Source organism: Ahaetulla prasina, chromosome 2 (genome assembly GCF_028640845.1).
Source record: "Ahaetulla prasina isolate Xishuangbanna chromosome 2, ASM2864084v1, whole genome shotgun sequence".
Taxonomy (NCBI): domain Eukaryota; kingdom Metazoa; phylum Chordata; class Lepidosauria; order Squamata; family Colubridae; genus Ahaetulla; species Ahaetulla prasina.
In genome coordinates, this window is record NC_080540.1 from 193,017,325 (window position 1) to 193,041,264 (window position 23,940).

Below are 23,940 nucleotides of genomic sequence, written 5' to 3' on the forward strand. Positions count from 1 at the left end.
ATAGATTGATTGGGGTTTTTATCCCACCACAATTTTGCAATTTTTAGTATTTATTTATCATAAATTAATATAAAAGAGAAGTGGAAGGGAGTAACCTCCCCTTTGACTATTTCGGATGGCATTCCAGCTTCATCCCTGAGCAAAGTCTACTCTTTACACAACCTTTTTGCTTTTTTTTTTTTTTTTTTTGCTTTTTCATACCCACCTGGACCGGCAACTGCCTATTTTTATCCCTGGCGTCAAGCAAGTCTTCTCACAGGGGGCCGTACCCTGACCCTCGAGCTAGAGCATCCCATGTTTCCCTTTCCGATGTAGGGATTCTATTTGGTCCTGACAAATGGAGACTCCTGCCCTGCCAGCAATTTTTTTGGTCCAAAAACTGCTGGCAGGGCAGGAGTCTCCATTTAAAGGACTCTGGTTTCCTATCAGAGTAAGGGCCCCTCCTTTATAGGGAACCACCAGCCATCAGTTTGCAGACCAAAAACTGAATAAAGGGACCTCCTTCCACTGGCTTTACAGCCACAGTTTTTAGACTCTCTTAAAGTCCGGGGGTGGGGGGACCTCTGCTTGCTTCCCAGAGGCAAGGACCCCCCTTTTTAGGGCTTTACTCAGTGACTTCCCAGCTAGTTGCACAAGTTTAACTGTCTCATTCACTTTTCCATTCCATTTTCACATATTCTCTCCCTTTCCCTAACAGAAGGTCCTGTGCTCTGGCCAGACCTCCTGTTGGTAGACCAGAGCCTTTCTATGCCTGGGAAAGGCACAGAGGGAGCAAGATCCAGCTGTGATTGGGAGAAGGGTCCTCTCACTCTCACACACAGACACAAACATACACACATTTCCCTCACTTTTCTGGGCTTTAAAAGTTGAAATTTAGAGGTACTCACCTTCTTTCCGAGCAGCCTTTGAGCTCAACACTCAAAACCCCTTCAAAACCTTTGTTCCAAATGGCCAAGGTCCAGGAAAACTCACCCACAGACTCAATGGGTCTGCTACTGGCAAGGGAGGCTTACCTGGGCCAGGTCCATTGGTAAGGTTAGCTTGGAGTCCCATCTTTTGGTGCCAAATTGTTGGAAGAAATGTCCATCTGGGTTCAGTTCCAAGTGGGGAGAAAGACACTGGAGGCTGTTTGGAAAGATGGTTTAATGGGGGACAGGACCACGTGGTTTGAGGTCCTGGGCAATTGAGCACATGGGTGAGAGAGAGAGAGAGAGATTTATACTTTCTTGGGCTTTGAACTTGCTTCCTGTTCCTTTGGCAAGGGCATGTATTCTGATTGGTTGTCAGGCTCCCGTGGGGCCTTGCAGGGGTAACTTTGTCGGCTGTCTTGAGTTCCAGGCATCACCTTGCTGGGTGATGCAATCTTCCCAGGTGCCATGTGGTGAGATGGGTAGAGTGCTAATCCTATTATGTCCTGAGGGAGGTCTTTTGTCTTGTAAATAAGATGGCCCAGTCTTTTGTCTTGTAGATAGGTTGGCACCAGTCTTTCTGGGGCTATTGACAAAGGTGGGGGCTGCTTTCCAAGAGCAGTGTTTCTCCTTTTCTCATCCAGGGTGGTATAATATTCTGCCTTTTTAATATTTCCTAGAATATTTCATTCTAGGAGAAGGGTGGGTGCTAACTTTCTACACCTAAAAGTCTTGAGCTCTGCACATTCTATTGTTCTGCTTGCGAAAGAAATCCTGCAATTCAGACTTTAGGCAAAGGAGACTTCTGAAGTGGTCAACGGTGAACAAAACTCTGCTGACTTGTATCCCTTTGCCCTATTTTCACTACACCAGGAAAAAGCATTTGCAAGAAACAAAGCTTGTTTCAGGAAAAAGAGGCTCCACAACCCAGAGTATACATTTTTAAAATCCTTTTTTATTTTAAAATGTGTTCCATTCCCTTTTCCATATCATATTTCCTTCACTTGCTTGAATATTATTGACAATTTTACAAAGCGACACAAGCTGCAGGGGTTGGTTTTTTTTTGTTTCTTTGCATCAAACAAGAATCTCAAACAACAACATTGAAAAAATATACAATATTATATATATATAGTATTTTGGGAATTCTGATGTACCCCTTGTGTTGTCCCTCCCTGCTCCTTTCTCATTTCTCTCTGCTTTGCTTACATAGCATGCCAATTCATTTTGGCCTTCTCAAGTGTGGTGGCAATCCTAAACTGGGAATTGAGTCAAGGGGCCCTGCCCCACCAGTCCAAGCAAAAAGCTTGTAAGTTGAGAAGAACTAGGAATTTTAGAAGAGAGAAGGGCTCTTCTTCTGAGCCCTGCTGTTTGATTGTTTTTAATGAAGATCAAAATGGATACACTTTGGGCCCAGGGAAGCACTAACCTCAAGAGGCAGAGCAGAACCAGAGCAAAATCAGTGGCTAACATAGGATAAAGTATACAGTAATGCTCTGGGTGGAGCTCCCAATTGTTTCAATGAGCTAAGGAACTTCCTTGAAGATTGAACCCAATGGTAATTTAGAGGGAGAAGATGCCAGCTACGTCTTTTACCTCATGCACCAAAACTGTCCTCGCCAGTCCACTGTGCAAACAATGGAGAAAACAGGAGGAAGGGGAGGGGGTAAAATGTAAATAGAGAAAATGTGTAGAAACAGGCCATATGCCCAATTATTAAATATAAGCACGACCTTTTGGTGGTGGTGGTCCGCTTTTACCCCATCCATTATATCCCTCTAGTAGCGACGAGAGGCATCATGCTTGCCCACAATGCGCCGCTCATCGATGGCATTGCTGGCTAGGCTGTCTGGTGATTCAGAATCGCTGCTGTCTTCCTCCTCAGCTGCTTCCCTGGCTTTGGAGTCATTGGCCTCTGCTACTCTCTCCTGGCAGCTCTGGTATGACTGCAGAAGAGAAAGGATGCAGGGAGTGATTCAAGTTAAAACGTGGCCTCTTCCCACCCGTCCATCCCTTTTTTCACTCACCTCCATGGGGTTGACAATAATGGTGAGAGCAGAGTCATCCCAGAACATCTCGTTCTCCTTGGTCCTGGCACTCCCCTGGCTTCCTGCAGACTCCCCAGGGCCCTCCCGTTCGCTCCCTCGCCTGTGCAAGGAATGGATGCGCAGCACACCTAGGATTACCATCAGTGCCAGGAAGCCCACGCACACCACAATGATTATAGTGGCAGCACTAGGAACCACTGCAGAACAGAGAAGAGAAGAGAAGAGAAGAGAAGAGAAGAGAAGAGAAGAGAAAGCCCAAATCAGTTGGGGAAACAATGTCTGGTGGGCACTATTGAGGGGGGAGGGTCATATAAAATGCATAAACAATTTTTTGCAGGAGGCAAAAAATATTAGAGAATGAAAATGCAAGAGAGATGGCATGAATATACAAAAAGGATCCCCAAATCTATGGTAGGTACAAAGGCTTGATCACTGTATTAGAGTCAGAAATCTTAGAAAGCAAGGGTACGTGGAAAATATTACTAGCAAAAATTGAACTAGCAGTAGAACTGTTTAAAACCTTTCAAGAATGCATAGTTGCCTGTGCTCATAAGCAGGTACGGAAAAGCAGTTGCTTGTGCCTGTAAAAAGTAAAGGTAAAGGACTTCCAATTGACTAGCGGGTGCTCTTCTCTGTTTCAAGGCCCACTGAGCCAGTGCTGTCTGAAGACATTTCTGCGGTCATATGGCTCCATATGTCATGGAGCACTATTACCTTCCACTGAAGTGGTACCTATTTATCTACTTGCATTTGCATGCTTTCGAACTGCTAGGTTGGTTAGAGTGCGTATGGGAGCTCACCCCATCACACGACTCAGGTCTTGAACCTGGGCTGCCAGCTTTCCAGCTGACGAGCCCAGCATCTTAACCACTGAGCCTTCACCCCGTCCTCTGTGCCTGTTAAGCAGGTGTGGGGAAAATAGTGGGCAAGGGAGGGAACCCATTTTCCTTCTCCCCATTTTACTTAAAAGAGGAACATTTGAGGCCAAACCATCCACACAGAATCCAGTTGCCTTCATTCTTCCAACAGTTACATTTATCTTCACCCAGGTTTACGAAAGACAAGTAACACTGTCTTCAAAGAGACAGTGACAGGAAATGCTACAGTAATTCTGTAATGGAGAAAATAAATGTAGCAAATAAAAAAGTTTGGTTTAATGGTTAAAGTGCCAGGCACCAAACCAAGTGTGTTCTAGATCCACCTTAGGTATGATGCCTGCTGGCTGACCTTCAGGCTCCCTCTCAGCCTTAGGAAGGAAGCAATGGCAAACCATTTCCCAAAACTCTTGCCAAGAAAACTGCAGGGACTAGTCCAGGCGGTCACAAGGAAAAACTGACTCAAAGGCATAAAAGGAAAATGTCCCTATCTTTTGGACATGACCAGGGTCAATCTGAGTTCCTTTCTTTGCTTAATTCTATCAGACCCAAACTGATCCCCCTGCAAGCCCAAATAACCAAAGAACATGAGCCGTGAGTCCAAGGGCAGCTCAAGTAAAGCAGTTCCAATATCCCACACTCAGTCAACCTGATGACCTCAACACTCCCTCTCCCTCCTGTTTCCCAACCCTGCTACTGCTCCTAAAAGGGCAGTTTTGCCCAACGATAGAAATAACCCCAGGGACAAGAACCTGCCTAGCTTTCTTTAAATTGCCCAGCAAATCAGATTTCCCTTCCCCTTCTATAAAAATCTTCACTTTCTTGTTGTTCGAGGGGTCCCTCTTTCTATACTTCTCAAAACAGTTCAGCCTCAAGCAGGGGTGAAATCTACTTACCTTCCTTACCGGCTTGGAAGTGCGCATGCATCACATGCACACGCAGACCTTCTGCGCATGCGCAAAACCTTCTGCGCATGTGCAGAAGGTAAAAAACACATTAATTCCTGGTTAAAACCAGGAAGTAATGACACCCGGGAGGGTGGGCAGAGCTTTGCTCTGCCATCGCTACCTGATCACCGAACTACCAGCCATGATCGCTACCGGATCACATGATCCGGTCTGAACCAGGAGCATTTCACCCCTGCCCTCAAGGTTATGAAGTTATTAAACTGCTAAATAAGAATTGCAAAAAAGATAACTTTGATAATCATTTAAGTGACTATCATGCCATTAAAACAACAAATGCTTTATGGCAAAAGGTCTCTTCTCTCCAATCACCAGGACCCAAAGATTAATCATAGCAATGCAGTTGTGCTCAAATATATTCTGAATGCAATTATTGGCTGTTTGTGAAATCTGGGCAAGTGGTCTTATTTTACCTCTACATTGGGCTTAATTTATTTCTTGATGAATGTAAGACTCTCTTGAAGGATTCTTTCTCGACTTACAGACTTCCTAAGGTATGCCTTCTCCATAACTGGTCTGAATAAAATTATATAGATAAATCCATTTGATGTCTGCTGGGTCTTATCTATTCGGGCCCTAAAACTGTATTTGCTAACCTGCTTTCTCTTGTTATCATGTCATAGTCTGTACTTAGTATATCAATAGGTACGTACTGGAATTACGGTGGACATTAGCCAGACTGTGCCCAGAAAGCTCTGGAGGCAGATGGTGGCCTCGATGTGTGAACTGCTGGCCACTCATAATGTGGTTGGGATGAGCGCCTCGATTCATATTATGGAGGACGTTCACCTGTAGAGAGAAATTAACTAAGTTCAAATTACTTTATATCCAACTGGCTCTACTTCAGTTATTTATGACTTCTGACCGTCACATACCCTCTTGTGAAACTTACCTCAACAGTGAACTCATTGCTGGAGTAACGCCCATTCATCTCAGTGCAAGAAAGACGAAACTTTCTTTCATAAAGGGCTGCACCATGGCGGATGCAATAGGAGATCTGGTGAAGGATTTCTTCATATACAGCTATGCTCTCCACCCCTAGATGTGGGAAAAGAACAACAAGACTCGGGTGTGACCATGTTCAGACTTGGCTGATTTTCATGAGATATTATATTTTATTGTATATTAGATTTATAAACTGCCTAGGGATGGGATGGGAAGGGGAGGTGAGGGGATAGGAAGGGGATGGGATGGGAAGGAGAGGAGATGGGATGGGAAAGAGAGGGGAGGGGAGGTGGAAGGAAGCAAGTAGAGGAGAGAGGAGGGAAGGAGATTAGAAGGCTAACTAAACTTTTCTTTATTACAAATAAAGAATAAAGACTGCATTGATAATAAAAACAAAGGTTTTTGACTTGTCGAAATTGAGGACTAGATGATTTTGACTGCAGCACAAAATCATCTAGTGTATAATTGTCTGCAGTACAAAATCATCATGTTGCTGCAAGAGCTCTCTTCGGTCCAATTGGGGTTGGACCAAGATAACAGCAACAGCATCCGCATAAAGAAGTATTGGGATTTTGTGTTGTGCTAAGTTTGGAGGATGGCAGCCTGGGTTATGCGAAAGATCCAGTCAAGAAATTAATGTAGAGATTGAAAAGGGAAGGAGCCAAAATACATCCCTGATGACTCCTTTTTTAAAACTTACTGAACCAAATAAAGTCCCTTGGGGGATACACCTCACTTTTAAGGACAAATTAGGGCATAATTTTTGTATGAGGTAGAGGAGGCGTCTAATGGTACTTTTTAATTTATTTCTGTATATTGGGTCAAAGTCTTGTTTAAAGTTGAAAAAAGCCCTGCAAAAGGAAGATTTCTTTTTAGATGTTTATTTTTGTACAAACTGATAGAACATCAAAATATGATCAATTGTTTATCTCTCCTCTCTGAATCCAGCCTGCCTTCAATTATGCCCTCTGAGATTATCCAGGCGTGTAGGTTAGGTGCTCAGCATATAACTTGCTATCAACACTCAATAGACTTATGGTTCTTTGGCTACATGGGTCATTTTTATTGCCCTTTTTATAGATTGGAACAATAATTGCCATTCCCCAATCTCTTGGCATATAACCAGTCTGGTCTATAAATGTGAAGAGAAATGCTCATGGGGTGCCCACCAGCTACGGCTCTTTTTAATTATTCTAGTAGAACACAATCAGCAGCAGGAGTGCATTAATAATAAACTTTTCACCAATTGCTCCACAGAATGCCCAATATGGTTTGCAAACCATAAGGCACTTAGGAAGGAATCTGACTGACTCAAGGAGAAGAATAAGAAATTGAAAACTTCCCTCTTACTTTTATACTCCTTTGTTAGTAGAGCTTTGAGAACATTGAAGCTTCTAGCATTGGAGCACTCTGACTGTCAAGGCAGAACTGTACCCCTATCTGACATTCTCAGTCATGTGAATTATACATACAAAGGTCCTCTCTCTACCATTGCCAATGTCTGAGCAGAGCCCTAACAGATAACTATCCAAACAAAATAAAGGGTAGTTGGTGTGGTATTTGGAATATAATGGATTTGGTTACGTCCTTCCCATTGCCTACCACCCTAAAATGGAATTTCTCTTAATAGTTTGTTTCCAAACCATTATTGTACTGGAGCTAAGCCAAGGAAAAAAATAAGACGAGAGAGAGAGAGAGACATTTTACACATACCCCATCAATATAAATTGTTTGCATTAACATTTGTAATAGAATAGAATAGAATAGAATAGAATAGAATAGAATTTTTTATTGGCCAAGTGTGATTGGACACACAAGGAATTTGTCTTGGTGCATATGCTCTCAGTGTACATAAAAGAAAAGATACGTTCATCAAGGTACAACATTTACAACACAATTGATGGTCACTATATCAATATAAATCATAAGGATTGCCAGCAACAAAGTTACAGTCATACAGTCATAAGTGGAAAGAGATTGGTGATGGGAACTATGAGAAGATTAATAGTAGTGCAGATTCAGTAAATAGTTTGACAGTGTTGATGGAATTATTTTGGAATTATGGAATTAATTATGGAATTATGGAATTGTAGAATTAATTATGGAATTAATGTGTACTATAATAAAGTATAAGATATGAAATATGATATGTGACATGATACAATATATTATATAATATCACTTTGTCTAAATCAGGTTTCTGAAGCTTGACAGCTTTAAGATGTGTGGATTTCAATTCCCAGGATTTTCAGTCTATATGTTCTTGGGAGGCATGCTAGCTGGGGAATTCTGGAAGTTGAAGTCCAAACATCTTAAATATGCCAAAACTGAGAACCACTGGTGTAGAGGATTGGGACAGATATGACTTTAAAACAAGGATATGCTACTATTTCTGCTGGTTTGAGCATGTATATGCAACAGTTCCTAGTTGACAGAACAAGAGTTTTAGTTTCTTTAGGGACTTTGAGCATTTCAAGATGTTGACACAAAGAAAAAGAACTAATCAGGTGAGGCATACCTGTGACAGTGAGATAGGCTGAAGTATTCATGAGCTCCAGACCTCGCTGTTGGAGGGAGGCTCCGTCCAAGAGCAGATATTCTCGTTCAGGATCCAGTTCTTCTCCAATCAGGGAGATCTCACAACCATCGAGGTTGTGAACAATCTCATCTGACATTCGTGTATCTGCCACTGCCAGGAAAAAATAAATATTAGGAAAGAAAATAAAAATATGTAGCTGTTGTACAAAGATAAAAATCATTAACTTTATAAAAAGCTGAGGTGTGTACAATTTGCACCGGAAGCCCAGGCAAGTCATGTTTTGGGCAAGACAAATTATTTTAAGTATCAAACTAAGACAATAATTAGCTGCTTTCCAGCAGTTTTGCAAGCAGAAAGAGCAAAATGTGCCATGTTTGAACTTACCAAGATAATAGAATTAACTAAACCACTTCAAGCAAACAATGGCTGGTTTTATACAAGCCATTGTTTCAAAACTTTAATTTTCTCTTTATAGCAGGGGTCTCCAACCTTGGTCCCTTTAAGACTTCAACTCCCAGAGTTCACGTCCACAAGTCTTAAAGGGACCAAGGTTGGAGACCCCTGCTTTATAGTGTCATCATCATATTGTAAGGATCACTGTCATAACAATTGTAAAATGCACTATATAAACCGTAAGCATTCTTAAATGTTTTGGGAAGTCTGGCTAACTATTAACGTATCAATATATCAGTTTAAAACTTTTACAGTAAAACGTACTTCTTTCTAATATGATGGGATCACTCAGAAGGTTTCCTATTGTTGCTGTGTTCTCTTTGCTACTCCCCCCTATCTCATCTCTCTTTTTCTTAATTTAAGCACATATTAATTTCATATCTTGCATAATCTTGCCTTGTGGGTCTCTCCTCACTTTCCTTCTGCTATTGGTAAACTTAACAATAAGTTCATTGTGCTTTATAACCTTTTGATATTTTCTGTTTCCATCCTTCTTTCTCCTCTGAGAGGAAAGGGAAGGCTAGGTTTAGTTTATACATTTCATTAAACTACTGTTTGGTTAACTACGATTTATTAGACAAACCACTATTACACTTAATTAATCACAAGCATTCCAAAAACGTCATCATCCCCCAGCTATGTCTTGTGGTTCTGAAAACCTCCATGTCAAACCATTAACATTTGGAGGCCCAATTTTCAACTGTACAGTGTTTAGCCCTCAAATAGCTATGCTAAGCTTCTGGTAGGTTTGTTTTAAGTAAAACATCATCCGAAACAAAAACATTTCTTCCAACTCGTTCCATAGCATTGGTGCTACTTATTATCACTGCTACACTCGTTTTCTTTTTCCAGTGCCTGGCTCTCCCTTGCCCTGCTGTGTCCCACAGCATCTATGTCAGAAGACGTGTCCTTCAACTGACCTGTGCCATGCCAGCTTTCATCTTTCTTGGCCTCCACCTGGTGCGAAATGGAGCAAGAAATCTGGAGGTCGGGAAAAAGGAGGACTCCCTCCGCATCTTCAAAGTCAGAAGCAGGCCGGGCAAAGTGGGAACTGCCACGCAGTGAGATCTGTGGAGCATCTGGCTGAAGCACAACCACGTAGCCTTCCACATCTGGGATAGAGACACACGATTCTTCACTAAAGCACCTAAGAGGATAAGAATATATCTATGAGGCCTTCCTTGCCTCGTTCTCTGCCAGGGTGAATGCAATCTAAATGGGGTGCATGGCTGTTTATTTCAAAAGGAAGTCTATAGTGTATCCCAGCCTTGGCATACTCCTTGGCAGCTGATAGCACTTAACAACAACAAAAATTAAATAAAAAAGAAATTCATTTTAAAAGATAAAAACGGAGAGAGAGATAGCAGCCTAAAAACAAAAGGGCAGCTATTACAAATAGGTCGATCACAGTTTGGCCTGCTGAAGCTTCTGGCTTATTTAATTATATATTTGCTTTCGTCCTGCTTTTTAAACAATTTTTGTATACAGATGGCTTATCATCTAAGCAGATCAGGATTTCTGGAATGCAAAATGAAGTGATTATACATAAATAGGCATTTATATCTACTTTGGCCTGGGCTAATCGTTCTGAGCTGGTGCATTTCCCTGACAGTTTAGCAATAGAATCTTGGCTCCCTGGCCAATGACGGAGACTACAATGTCCTGCTCACTCCCAGGGCAATTACTAGCTGCTGCGTATTCTATCTGGCAGACAAAAAGAATCACACAATTGTGTTTGTGATATCATTGCATATTCTTTTCCAGTAGAAAAATAGTTCTGCTGTTCTGTTTAGATTATTTGTGTGAGAGCTAATGCTATCAGTCAGAGAAGAAGAAGATTTTATTGGTCTGTCTTATCCTCTGCTTGTTCAGTGTAAATTCAATATTTTAACCTGAAAGCCTTTTTGCATTCCTAATCAAGAGAGCCAGTTTGAAATCAGGCGGCTTGTTCTTCCATAGGCATGAAAGCCATCTGGGTGACCTTGGGCCAGTCAGTCACTCTGAGTTCAACCTATTACTAGGCATATAAGTCCTTAAGCAAAGGGCATAGAGCTAAACAAAGACAGGATAAAAATCAAATAATAAATAAATAGAAATAAAATAATCAGGGGCAAATATAATGCAGTGAGTAAAATACAGATAAGGAAACACACTTAAACACATTCTTGGTTTCATTCTCATTTGTACCATAAATCCAACAGCTAAATTTAGAGCTTTGGCTGTCATCGTTTAGCTCCAAGTGTTTGTTCAAAACAACAGTTTTAGGGTTAGGAGTTAGGCCAGGGAAAGACCCCTGTCTTTTTACCTCCTTAGTTTTCCAATTCAAATCTTACCAACCTTCAAAAAAATAAGACAAAGAGAGAAGGCTAAGTCCCGTCATCTGATCCCCCGCTCAGTTCTCCAGAGGCTTTGGACTGAAAACAAATTGATTTCCAGTATCTCATTATCCTGGCATATCACTAACATGAACCTAAAGTAGGGAAAATACATAGCTCATATTTTTCACAGATGTTGCTCTAAGAACAAATAATCAGTTGCGAAAGACTGTGAACCTCACATGATTTCTCCTGCCACTACATAATTTTTCCACCTTCCATAAAGAAACCATTAGCAAAAGATTTGTTTTCCCTTTGCCTCCATCTTTTTCCCCTACATCTCCCACTTTCGTCACCCTAAGAAGCTCCAGTTGCCTCTTTAAAGCACATGCCCACCGAAAGCAAAGAAGTAAACTGACTATCGGGGTGAAAGAACAGCACCGGCTCCGAAATATAAACTAAGAGTTACAGCTGCCAGGAGGCTGTTGCACAGCTTCAGTGATCCTACTTACTTGACAGCGGTGGTCAGTTTGAGAGGCCGGACTCCAGGAGTAGCAAAGCGCAGGGAATTCATATAGGCCACATGCTGAATTGCCCGGTTGAAAGTTTCCACATCATCCCCCTCCAAAATAAGAAGGGACTGAGAGGGGTTGACATGCACCTGTGGGGAGAAGAGGAAGGCGGCTGTGAGGCAGCTTTGCTGGAAGTATTAAGGGCTGCCGTCAAGAGACATGAGGAGACTCTCCGGTGGGCAGGAGCAGGCACGATCCGGGAAGCCAAGCCAAGGTGCTAACAGGGCAGGAAGGAAGATCATGCCACCAGAAGGCAGGGGAAGGTATACCTTCATCCCTTTGCCAAGGCTGTCAAAGTCGCTGTAGTCCAGCCCTTCACGACAGGCATAGAGACACTCTATCACCTCCCGGCTCTCAAGGCTGCCAGGGCGAATAGTGAAGCCAGCCAGATAACCATGGAAGAAGTGATGAATCGGCAGAGAGTCTCCTAAAGGAGGATACAGGAGGAGGGGTGGTGTGAGAGACAGGTGAAGAGTCAGGAGAAAAGAGAAGAGAAAAGGAGGAAGCATGGGAAGAGCGACAGCGAGGGGGAGGGGAAGAGTCTTGGATATGCAGCCAGATGAGAAGCAGAGCAACTGCCCCATAGAAGATGGAGGGTGGCATATTGCACAGAGCCAGTTTTCTCTTGGTGCTTTCAGAGAAGAATCGGTTCCCCAAAGATATCCCACCTCTTAACACCAACCATAGCTCAGATTCGGTGAAAATTTTAGCTGTGTTCTGTCTCGGCTTCAGTCCCTCTCACAAGCTGCAAAACCACCATCCTATCCAGAAGCTGCTACGCTGCTAAGTTATCATGGTGCCAAGACTTTCTTCCCAGATGTGAAGGGAAGGAAAAGATTGTGGGGAAGGGAAATCTCATGCATGAACAATGATGAGAGCCATGCTTGGTGGCACAAGGAATGTCGTGTACCTTGTCCCAAATCAGTGGAGTTCTCATTTCCTTTTATTTTTTCCTTGTTTCTCTCCTCTGCACAAGGAAAAACAAAATCAAAACACTGAATGAGAGTCATCCTGTGAAGGTCGTCTGTGACCAAGGAAGGCTTAGTATATTACTAAATCAGAAGCCAACGGTAAACACTTGAGATCTGAGAAATGAGCTTGCTGCTTCTAAACGCTGAAATTATTCAGAGGCACCACATGGTCTGAATATGTGAGGGGTTAGTGGGGAGAGGCCACAAAATCTTTCCAGAGCTTTCTACTTCCAAGCTAGGGTTCTGGAAAGCTGAAACATTTTTTGGCTAAGAAAACACAATACTGATTATTTCCATTCCTTGACAGCCAATTTGGTCCTAGATATGTCACTAAATTGACTAAAACAAACTTGCTGTCGGGAATTAACCTAAACTGTGGTCAGCCAATTACAGTATTTTATGGATTTGGGCTTGAATAATACTTGTATGACTATTGAAACCATTTCATTACATTATCTGGTAGAATCAAGCCTTCCTTGATTTAAAAAAAAAGAAAACTCCACTTGCAAACCTAACCAACACCACCCCTTTATCCACTCCAGTTCTGGGAATATTTATATTGTTTTTGTAGTAAAACACCCAATAGACACATCTTCATGTAAAACTAATGGATGTGCTGATCCCTACTGAAACTATTCACAGTGTAATTTATGCTGTTAACTGGAGAGATATACTTAGGTTTGATAATGGTTTTCTTTTTCTTTTTGCAAAAGGTTCTGTTTACTTGCTTCTTTCTTGGAAGTGTTTTTTTTTTTACTTTACATTTCTCTTTCCTTCCGGCCACTTTTTATTTCTGCCATTAATGGACCTTACTTACCAGCCCAACACGCTCCAATCATGAGGGAAGATTCACGTCGCGGTGGATGGATGAGACCATTGTCATGGATCAGAGCAGGGTCATAGGAGACACCATCTACATAAAGTGTAACGGTGGGGAACTCCAGGTTCAGAGCATAATGGTGCCACTCGTCATCACAGACCTGCGGCCAGAAAAAAGGACAGACTCCTGTAAGCCTGGTGCATGCAAGAAAGATGAGGGCCATGGAGGCAGCAAGGGAACACATCAAGGCGCCAGCAGCCATCTTCTCACCTGCTCCAATTTCCAGAGGAACTTGACGGGTCTTGCACTCTCCAGCAACGGCCAATACAGGAAAGCGATGCGACAGCCATGGACAGTCAAGGAGTAATGGGAGTACCCATCTTCTGCAGGCAGAGAGAAAGGAAACCAGGTGAATCAACAACATTGTGATCTGCTTGTCCCAATTTATTGAGATTATTTGCAGAGTTGATTATAGTTCTCCTTATTTACCAGAAACAAGCTGTGATATCTGCTACTTGAGCCCAAAATAACATAGATTGCTCATTTTTAGAATGGTACAGCCAGTGTACCTTCTTTTCCCTTAAGCTCTCAAAACAGCTGTATATGTCATGCCCTTACACACAAGGCTTACTTGATTTCCATTCTGAATGGGAGCAGGGATTTTTTTTTTTATTGTTACAGTATATGTCTCACTGGAGAAAGCAATTATGTCTGGAAGTGTTAGAGTAAAAGGAAACTAGGCAGCCAAGGAACAAGGTGGCTGGATACCATCAAAGCTGACACCAGCCAGAGCATAGAAAAACTCAAAGAAGCAGTGCAAGACTGGAAGATGTGGAGAGATCTGACCCATAGAATCGCCAAGAATTTGACAGGATTGAATGGATAGCATCAACAACAATGCATTTCATGTGTGGTTTTACTTGTATTGACCACCAGGAGGCAGTGAATGAACATTTTGTCCTATTTGGAACTCACCAGATATACATAGCTACAGATCCTTCTATAGCAGGGGTCCCAACCTGTGGACCATGGGCCATGAGGGGATTGCAACCAGGCCACAGAAATGGTCTGCAACTACGTGTGCATCCTCACTTGCACGAACAGTGGGCGAGCATGGGCTCGGGTGCTTCATTTGCATGAGTGATAGGCCTGCATACACACACGCTTGCTGGCCGTTCGTGTGGAACCATCCCCTCCCCACTCCCTCGTCTGTAAAGCTGGAAACCTTGAGGAACTCTATTCTATAGGATTCAAACCCTTTGGAACTCACAAGCCCTTAAACTTTAGCTATATAGTGTATTATATAGCTAAAGTTTAGCTATATAGATAGCTATTATAGAGCCATGGTGGGGCAGTGGTTAGAATGCAGTACTGCAGGCTACTTCTGCTGACTGCAATTTGGCAGATCGAATCTCACCAGGCTCAAGGTTGACTCAGCTTCCATCCTTCCAAGGTTGGTAAACCCAGATTGTTGGGGGGATTATGCTGACTCTGTAAATGGCTTAGAGAGGGCTGTAAAGCACTGCGAAGTGGTATATAAGTCTAAGTGCTATTGCTATCAGCTTTAGAAGTGATCCAAGCCTTGGTGTTCAGTGGTATTGTAGGAATGCTTACCATACAGAGGGAGATTAAGTTTAGGATGGTATGTATAATCCACCTTTTTTTTTCTTCTTAAACTCTCAAACCAGAAAGATGTCGATGTTACCACATAACATGCCCTCATGAAAGGGGAGTTTCTCTATTTTTATATAATGTATATCTGTGGTGTTTCTATTTATAGTCATCATCAGGAGGCAATATCTGACCAGTTTAATACTGTTTGGGACTGCTTGTTGTAAAGTCTCATATAAAATTCTGAAGGGGAAGTCACCTAAAACCTCATGCAGGAGGGGATGACAGACATCTTTATATCTCTGTGTACAGGGCCCCAAACAGGATGAAAGCAGTCACGTATTGCCTCCTAGTGGCCCGAGTATGTATAGCCTGACTATATTTGCATGCCATGATAAACGGAAGCGAGGGAGAATTTTGGCTTTCAAACAGAAAGACCCGAATGCTAGAATTGGCTCAGTAATGACAATATATCATTCCAGTGGTTTGCCCTGCTTGTTCCAGAAGCAGAAAAAGATATTTAACTGCAAAGTACAGTAAAGAATAATCTTCAGCAACCTATAACAGGGTAAAGGAAAGCTGAAAGTGTATATGAGCAGAAAAGTATTGTTTGCATTTCATTTTAACCCGGGTAATGTTGAAATCTCATTTTCATGAAAGTGGCACATTCATTTTTACAATATTAGGGAACATTTGCTTCCTTTCAGTTAGGTGGAGAATGAAATTGAGATAGAGGATTTCAACCTCCACCATGCTTATAAGCACCAATTTTATTGATGTCACTCATTTGTGGTATACAACAGGTAAAAAAGCAAGCAAGCAACCGGTGTATCATAAAAGTCTGTGCTTGGTTTCCAAGGAAGAAAACCAAGCACTGTCCAGTGTTAACAAAGAAGTTAACAAATGGGTCTTATTTTAACTTATTTCACTGTACACCTTTCACAATTACAGATAGTCCTCAGTTTATGACCATTTATTTAATGACCATTTGAAGTTGCAGTGGTGCTGAAAAAAGTGACCTACAACCAGTCCTCGCAGTTCCGACCATTGCAGCATCTATGCCGTCCCATGATCAAAATTGGGACATTTGGCAATCGGCAAGTATTTACAATGACTGCAGGGTCCCAAGGTTACATGGTAGCCCTTCGCGACCTTCCCAAGGATTTCCATCCAGCAAAATCAGTGGAAGAGGCTGAATTCATTTAATGACTGTGTAGTTTCCTTAATGGCTGCAGTGATTCGCTGAATGACTGCTGCAAAAGGTTGTAAAATCAGACATTTCCCATTGAACAACTGCATCACTTAACGATGGAAGGTCCAGTCACAATTCTGGTCGTAAGCCAAGGACTCCTATATGCACTTGCACTGAGAGCCTACAGAAATTCCTCCTGAAGATCAAATGTAATTTCCTGATCCTCTTCACTTGTCATGGTTTCATATCTACATGTTGCAAACACGTTAGACATGATAGCCTGAGGTGCAGAAACCCATTTTGATCCGATTTTGGCACCCCAGACAGAGAGAAGGGCCCTAGTCTCAAAAGTAGCAAAGCCTCTGCCCTGTGTGGACCTGCAAACCAAAGATGCTTTTACCCGCATACCAACACACATGCTTCACTTACTCGTACACAAAGTGCAATTAGCGTTCATTGTGAGTGGAAACTATTTTAACACGCATTACATTACAGCGTTGAGAATGAATGCATTATCCCCAAGCTCCTTCCTCACAGCAATCAGGTATTAAAATCCATTCACTTAGGTCAATTGAGATCATTCCAAAGCCTCCTTTAGCGGCAATCTCTCTGTGGCAGGGAGAGACTCAGCAGCTTGGAAGAGCTGGGGAAGAACCCACAAAGACTCCTGGGTTCCTACAGGATGCCACAATAGCAAAAGAGAAGGCATTGTGCAGCACACTGCCAATATCATCCTTAGTGCCAAAACCGTGGGAACCCATGCCAACAGCCACAAATGGTTTTATTCAATAGCAGAGGTGAGTTTTCATGGGAGATCAGCACTTTGGGAAAAGGTGAGTTATCTGGTATTGAAATTGCCACTTCAATAAAAAGCTTTATACAATTTGAACTAATATAGGTAGTCCTGAACATACGACCACAGCTGAGCCCAAAATTTCCATGGCTAAGCAAGCTAATTGTGAGTTTTTCCTCATTTTATGACCTTTCTTGCTACAGTTATTAAGTGAACCACTGCTGTTCACATGGTTGTTAAGTGAATCTGGCTTCCCCATTGACTTCGCTTGTCAGAAGGTCGCAAAAAGTGATCACACGACCCTGGGACCAGGGGTGAAATGCTCCCAGTTTGGACTGGATCGCCTGATCCGGTAGCGATGGCGGAGGGTGGCGGTGGGTGCACAGCTGAGCGTGAGGGATTTTTTTTTTTACTTTTAAAAGCATTTTTTCTTCTGCCGAAAAAATGCTTTTAAAAGTAAAAAAAAAAAGCCTCTGATGAACGCGCGGCTCAGCTGGGATCATCAGAGCCTTTTAAAAGCATTTTTTACAACCTCTTCAGCTGAAGAGGTTGTAGAAAAATGCTTTTAAAAGGCTCCTTTGATGATTCCAGCTGAGTTGCCTGATCGTCAGAAGCTTTTTTTTCTTTTAAGGGCAAAAAAATGCTTTTAAAAGAAAAGAAAAGCCTCTGACGATCAGGCAACTCAGCTGGGATCATCAGAGCCTTTTAAAAGCATTTTTTACAACCTCTTCAGCTGAAGAGGTTGTAGAAAAATGCTTTTAAAAGTAAAAAAAAAAAGTTGGCCACGCCCATCCAGTCACATTATCCACCACCACCACCAAGCCATGCCCACAGAACTGGTAGTAACAAATTTTACATTTCACCACTGCCTGGGACATTGCAGCCGTCATAAATATATTCCAGTTGCCAAGTGCCTGGTGTTCGATCAGGTGGCCACGGAGACCCTGCAATGGTCATAATTGTAAACAATGGTCACAAGTCATATTTCTCAGTGCCATTATAATTCCAAATCCTCATTAAACAAAGTTGAAGACTACTTGCAAGGAGAGCTACAATAACATTCAATTTAATGGACCATTTGCGACAGGGAAGTATGTCTGTTAAATCTGGCTGTCTGTTAAAACCAAATGTCTATCACTGACACAATTTCTACCAGTGGCTAATTGATGTTTTTATGCAAGACATGTAACTTGATGCAAATGATGTAAAATACCCATACAATGAATTTGTACATTTCTACTATTATATCTAAACAACAAGGTACATGTAATAAATAGTTTCATAGTATGGCCAGGTTTCATTTTTTTCACTAAATCTGCCTATGCTGAATCTGTCAATGAGCTAGAAAGGCTGATTACTTTCTACGGCCCGATTCTCCCAACATCTTAACTGGGTAAGTAGACAAGTTAGTTTACTGTGGAAACATAAGTAGACAAGTTAGTTTACTGTGGAAACATAAGGAAGTGCCAACCTTAAAGTTCTCACTTCAATGGGAATACACAAGTGCCCAATAGGTTTATAGCTCCTGAACTCTCTGACCTACTGGGTAATCCCTTCTCATGCTGGTCTGGGTCAATAAAAGAGTCTTACCACTCCTCATGGTGCTGCAGATGACTGTCTCCTCCTCCTTCTTGCCCTTGTTTGGCATCACCCCATGTTTCACCCACAGGGACAAGGTAAAATGGTCACTCAGTCCTTCAAGAGCTCCGGTTCCACTGCCCATGGGCACTTGGGTTGCCTGGCTGCCGTTGAACCAATAGATGAGGCTGCTGTCCTGGCTGTAATGGACTGAAAGGCGTGCTGTCCAGTTGGCCATGGGGCCTGGCACTGGCAGAAGGTCTACTTCACCTCGGGCAGCACCTGGAGGGACAAGAGAGGACACTCAGAATGGGGAAGGTCCATCTAATGGCGCCTTCTTTTGGGATAAAGCTGATAGGAGATTTTGATGCTTAAAATGGAAAACCTATAGAGTTTCCTACCACCACCTACAAATTAACATGAGACAACTTTCGTTCTTAAGCAAAGATCTGCAAACTTGGCAACTTGTGGACCTCAACACCCAGACTTCTTGAGCTAGCATGGCTGGCTGAAGAATTCTAGGAGCTGACGTCCACAAGTCTTACAGCTGCCAAATTTGGAGAGCCTTGTTCTTAAGCAACCCCTATGAAATTACAGCAGTGGCAGAAAATAATCCCCAGCATACAGAAATCTCCTGTTGCTTTGGGTTGAATTTGCACAGAGAAACTTCCCAATAGGTTGTGATCTTCAAATCTTGTGTCTGTCACTTTTAACAATGCCCCAATGTCCTTCTAACTAGCCATAGTTTAAAAACTCCATCATCAGACTTTCTGGGTGAAACATTCTAGAGACCTTGATTCATTGCCTACTCTTGAGAAGGTTGACCTAATTTAGGTAAAGATTCTTTTAGAATATATTTCTATACATTCTCCCTCGCTCCCTCCTCCCCCCCCCACATATTTCTCCTCCAAACATAACTGGATAGGAAGTGAATACATACCACAGAGTTTACGCAGTGACTTCTCAGAATAATTGTCCCGATCGCAACCTTTGGCCACATGATTTGTCTGTAACTCTACAGTAGCTTGGATGTTCCACAGAGGTTCATCACACGTCTCCAGATGGATGCTGGGGAAAAGGGCAAGGCTGCCTGTTCCAGGGATGTACTCAATTCTCTTATTCCAACCTGTTGCAGATTAAATTATGTTAGGACATAGTGCTAGAGATTTTCCTCTGCTAGCTACTCCATCTTAGACAAGCCTCTGAGCTTCCTTTAAAAAATAATAATCCATAATTATTCTAATTACATACAGATTATATTTTACCACTTTTCCCTCTAGGAAGCTGAGGTAGCGAGGGTGAAGGCCTTTTCATTTCTATTTAGAAATTACAGAGTTCATTTGTGTATTAGAAAAAAGATGTTTCTGCTGGTAATAAAGACATACAGTAATATTCAAGACTCAGTTTTTTGACTGAGAGTTATAAGGACATTAGGGTATAACAGTGTTGCAAAGTTTGATGTCAGGTGTGAAAGATCAAGTCCACATGTGAAGATCCAGTTAAACTGATTTATTGCTACTCATGCCTACACATAGGAATATTTTCAATTCCTATGCGTAGGCAATTCCTTCTAAAGCTGTTAGAAGTTAGATACTGGTCAATGGAATGTAAGGGTAGGTGGACTTAGCTGATCCCTCTATTAACTCTGCCTCCAGGTTCTGCCACTTCTTCCTCTATATTTGGCATAGCAGCACAAGACTGACCTTCTCTGGGTTCAGATGCTTACAGGATTAGGGTTACTTTAGCATCCCACTTAATTTGGGACTTGTTCTTGCAATTAACTGCTTCCAGTCCAGTTGGCCATCCAAAGACTAACATTAATCTCATTGAATCCTGAGGGCAATCTTCTTTGAGTTCTTATACTTGATCAGGGTGCCTGATTTTCTTCCACTAACTGTTGGACAAGTTTCCCCAACTTGGTCCAATATAAAAATCAATGGAACCTACATCAGAACCAATTGATTTGCACAATCACCCAGATAACACGACAGATGGAACAAATCCAACCACGCTGCAACATGAATTTACACACACTTCTTACATAAGGCATTCTCATTGCATTTTGACACACACACAACTCTCACTTCCATATAACTAAATGGGCAGAAATATAGTCTTACAGATAACCGTTTTATGCTTCTTTCAACAAAAAATCATTCTTCACAAGAGATTATTTACCAACCACTACCTTTTAACAGGATTTATATGTCTTAGACTTTGCACACCTGTTTCTCTATCTTTAGAGAACACTCTACCAAGGAATACATATTTCCTGTAATATTTTGCCATTTATGTATTACTTGCAATATTCCTTTCATTATCCCTATCAAGCACCACTTTATTTTCAGATTCATACTCCTTGTGACATTATACAATTTAACGATTCCTGCAAATCATTTAGGTTTTCAATCAATATTCTTGTCCCTGAGGCATGTACTTGTAATATCACCACAGGTATTTCTTACAAATATATTCATAAATGCATCAAACAACTAAAGGGACATCACACAGCCTTACCTGATTCCAGGCTTAGCGTTGAATCGCTTGCTAAGAATTCTTTTTATTCTCGCGTATACTTACTTCCATCACATACCACTCATATTGTGTTCAGCATTCAACTTTCAGCTCCATAAACATTTCATAATTCAAGTCTATCCATTTTCCCATACAAACAAATGAATAATTACATCAGAACATTTGTTTTACATGTTCATAGACTGCATGCTGCTACATCTCAAATCTTGCTCATTGTCATTTCCCATTCCTCCAATTGGAATTCTGCCGTGCATCTTTCCTGGCATGCTTTAATCTTGTTACCTTTCCATTTGTTTAAGGGAACAATCCTGGCATTCTTCCAATCATCAGGCAGAAATATAGTCTTCGCCCAGAGACACCCTCCAATTATACCTGCACATTTGCAATCTTTTCATTTTTCAATATGCTCACAACATTCGTTACTTCTTTTTCATCATTGTTTCATATAAACATTTACAAGATTTGTTTCAATTTCACTCTGATATATAGGTAGTCCTTGAGTTATGACCACAATTTGGACCAGAATTTCCTTTGCTAAATGATGCAATTGTAAAGCATGATTGCATCGCTTGGCAATGGCAATCCCTGCAGACCTGGTTGCTGTCATTAACTGAATCCCACGGTAGTTAGGCAAGGCAACTTCCTGCTGGTTTCCCTTAACCAAAGTCAGTGGGGAAGCTGGCAGGAAGTCACAGGCCAGCAGGCAGGTAAGTGGCTGCTGCTGGGTTGGGGAGGAAATGAACGGGTCCCATGGGGGTGAAAAGGTTGCTGCAGCGGTCGGGGATGGTATGTGGCAACACAAGGCAGTGCACAAGAAACATCAACTGGGTCAGGGAGCAAGTGTGGTGGTGCACAAGAGGGTGCACAAGTGTGCATGGGATGGTGTGAAGCAGTGGGTGTGAGGCAGCAAACAGGTTGAGGAGGGTGCATGGGAATGTACAAGAGGTGCCATGTGAATCAGGGAGGGTGCATGAGTATGCATGGGATGGTGTGCTGGGATACACATGATGGAGAGGGTGTATGAGAGGCACCAGATGCATCAGGGAGGGTACAGGGGTGCATGAGGGGTACTGCGCAGGTCAGGGAAGGTGTGCAAGAGGTGCCCTGCAAGTCAGTCAGGGTGCCCAGGAAAGAGAAAAGACACTTTTTGTCTTTTTTGCAATCTTCCCTGCCCACTTCCCCTTTTATGACGTGACCGTGGGGATGCTAGGATGACTGTAATCCTCAGGATCACTCAAAACCACTATTAGTTCAGCACCATTTTTAACAGTCACTGAACAAATGATCGTAAGTCCTGGTCTACCTGTATTGGAATCATTCGCACACAATTTTACATTTTCTGACTTTAGTTTCATCCCAAATAATGTAATTGCTTTTTATGTAATCCCATTAACTATGCTTCAAGCTCTTTGTAGGCTATTCCCCACTTCCAAAACAAAACTGCTCTGCATCTTCTCTGCCTCGTCTTTTTCACCATTATTTCCTCTTAACAAAAACCTAATTCTCTATACATATATTATCTTCATGATTTGTACATGCATTTTCTCATCCACAATCTCTTTCACTTCATCATCCCACCAATTCTACCTTCACTAGTGCCAGGTTTACTCCCACGTGTCTTTTAGCACTGGGGTCCCCACCCCCAGGCTGTGAACCAGTCCATGGGCTGCACAGCTGGAGATGAGCGGCAGGTGAGCGAGTGAAACCAAACTCATCCCCCACTCCAGGTCCATGAAAAAATTGTCTTCCACGAAATAGGTGCCTGGTGCCCAAAAGGTTGGAGACTGCTATTCTAACACAAAAAGGACATGTATATTTTGTTTCCCAACACACCCAAAAGTCATGATCATATGGTTGTTATTGCTAAGTTTATTTTTATATTGCTCCTTTCTGGTGTAGCATGATAAAAAGCCTTGATCTTTGGTCATCTCTAGGAAACAATCCTAAATTTCCTAATAAATTCCTAATTGGGCAGTTTGTGATGAAATTAATATTTCCTTTGCTCAAGGAAAGCCCCCTTGAGAATATCTTGGTGATCTTTCAATGGCTTTTGGAGTTGCCATTCTGATGTCAGCATCAAGTCGCTGTGTTCTTTTGTTTAGAGTCTGGCTGGTTTATCCAACACAATGTGTGTCCAGAGCTGACAAAGAGCATATGTCATATTGAAGAATGACATTATAAAGTTCTGTTTGCCAGAATAGATTTTGGGAAAGAATTGGCATCTCGGTTTATTGCTATTGGTGGCAGAAAGAAATATTGGTTCTGTATAAGGGAAATATTTTTCCCCTGGGGCAGAGTTAAGAATTAATAGGATTCTTCTAGCTTCACATTTCTTCTTTTCAATGTTCTCGGGAGATATAGTGAGGCATAAAAGCCTCTCTTTTTTACCAACCTCCCAAGACACATGGGTTTTCCTCACCTTTTGTTCTGTCTCCATTTAATTTCCTTTTTGTTGACTTTTTTTTAAAAAAATCTGAAATACTTCCTTTAATATGATTTGATGGTGTTGTTCTATTTGATCTGTGCATTTTCTGATAATGTCATCTGCTGGTATTCTAAATGTTGCATTGTTAGTTGCTGTTATTAAATGCTGTGTGAATACTAGTGAATAAGAGGTGAATAGAGCAACGCTCTATCCATTACTCATTAACAGACCTATTTTGTTGAGATCAGTGTGTAAAGCTGGTCTGAGGTGGACCAAGGGCTACTGTGAAGATATAAGCATCAATGTGAAATATGGGACAGTTTCCATTAATGTTAAACAAATCTCCTGCTGGAATGTAAATGTTTGTTTGTTTGTTATTATCTATCAAAATGACA

At 41.9% G+C, this 23,940-nt stretch overlaps 1 protein-coding gene across 2 annotated transcripts in view; it reads right to left on the bottom strand.

Annotated features, from left to right (window-relative positions):
* Positions 1 to 479: 479 nt before the first annotated feature.
* CLSTN3 (calsyntenin 3) overlaps positions 480 to 23,940 on the bottom strand; it is a 38,186-nt gene continuing 14,725 nt past the window's right edge. Inside the window, exons 7-19 of one of the 2 annotated variants that reach the window (XM_058167028.1) lie at positions 19,526 to 19,711; positions 18,598 to 18,867; positions 13,682 to 13,794; positions 13,409 to 13,571; positions 12,531 to 12,587; positions 11,890 to 12,047; positions 11,561 to 11,709; positions 9,654 to 9,880; positions 8,260 to 8,430; positions 5,689 to 5,834; positions 5,450 to 5,585; positions 2,936 to 3,153; positions 480 to 2,854 (exon numbers count right to left, since the gene is read on the bottom strand). In XM_058167028.1, coding sequence (XP_058023011.1) covers positions 2,687 to 2,854; positions 2,936 to 3,153; positions 5,450 to 5,585; positions 5,689 to 5,834; positions 8,260 to 8,430; positions 9,654 to 9,880; positions 11,561 to 11,709; positions 11,890 to 12,047; positions 12,531 to 12,587; positions 13,409 to 13,571; positions 13,682 to 13,794; positions 18,598 to 18,867; positions 19,526 to 19,711 — 2,162 coding nt within the window. In that variant the 3' untranslated portion in view covers positions 480 to 2,686. The remainder of the gene's footprint in view (positions 2,855 to 2,935; positions 3,154 to 5,449; positions 5,586 to 5,688; positions 5,835 to 8,259; positions 8,431 to 9,653; positions 9,881 to 11,560; positions 11,710 to 11,889; positions 12,048 to 12,530; positions 12,588 to 13,408; positions 13,572 to 13,681; positions 13,795 to 18,597; positions 18,868 to 19,525; positions 19,712 to 23,940) is intronic. The other variant, XM_058167029.1, reaches the window with a different exon arrangement.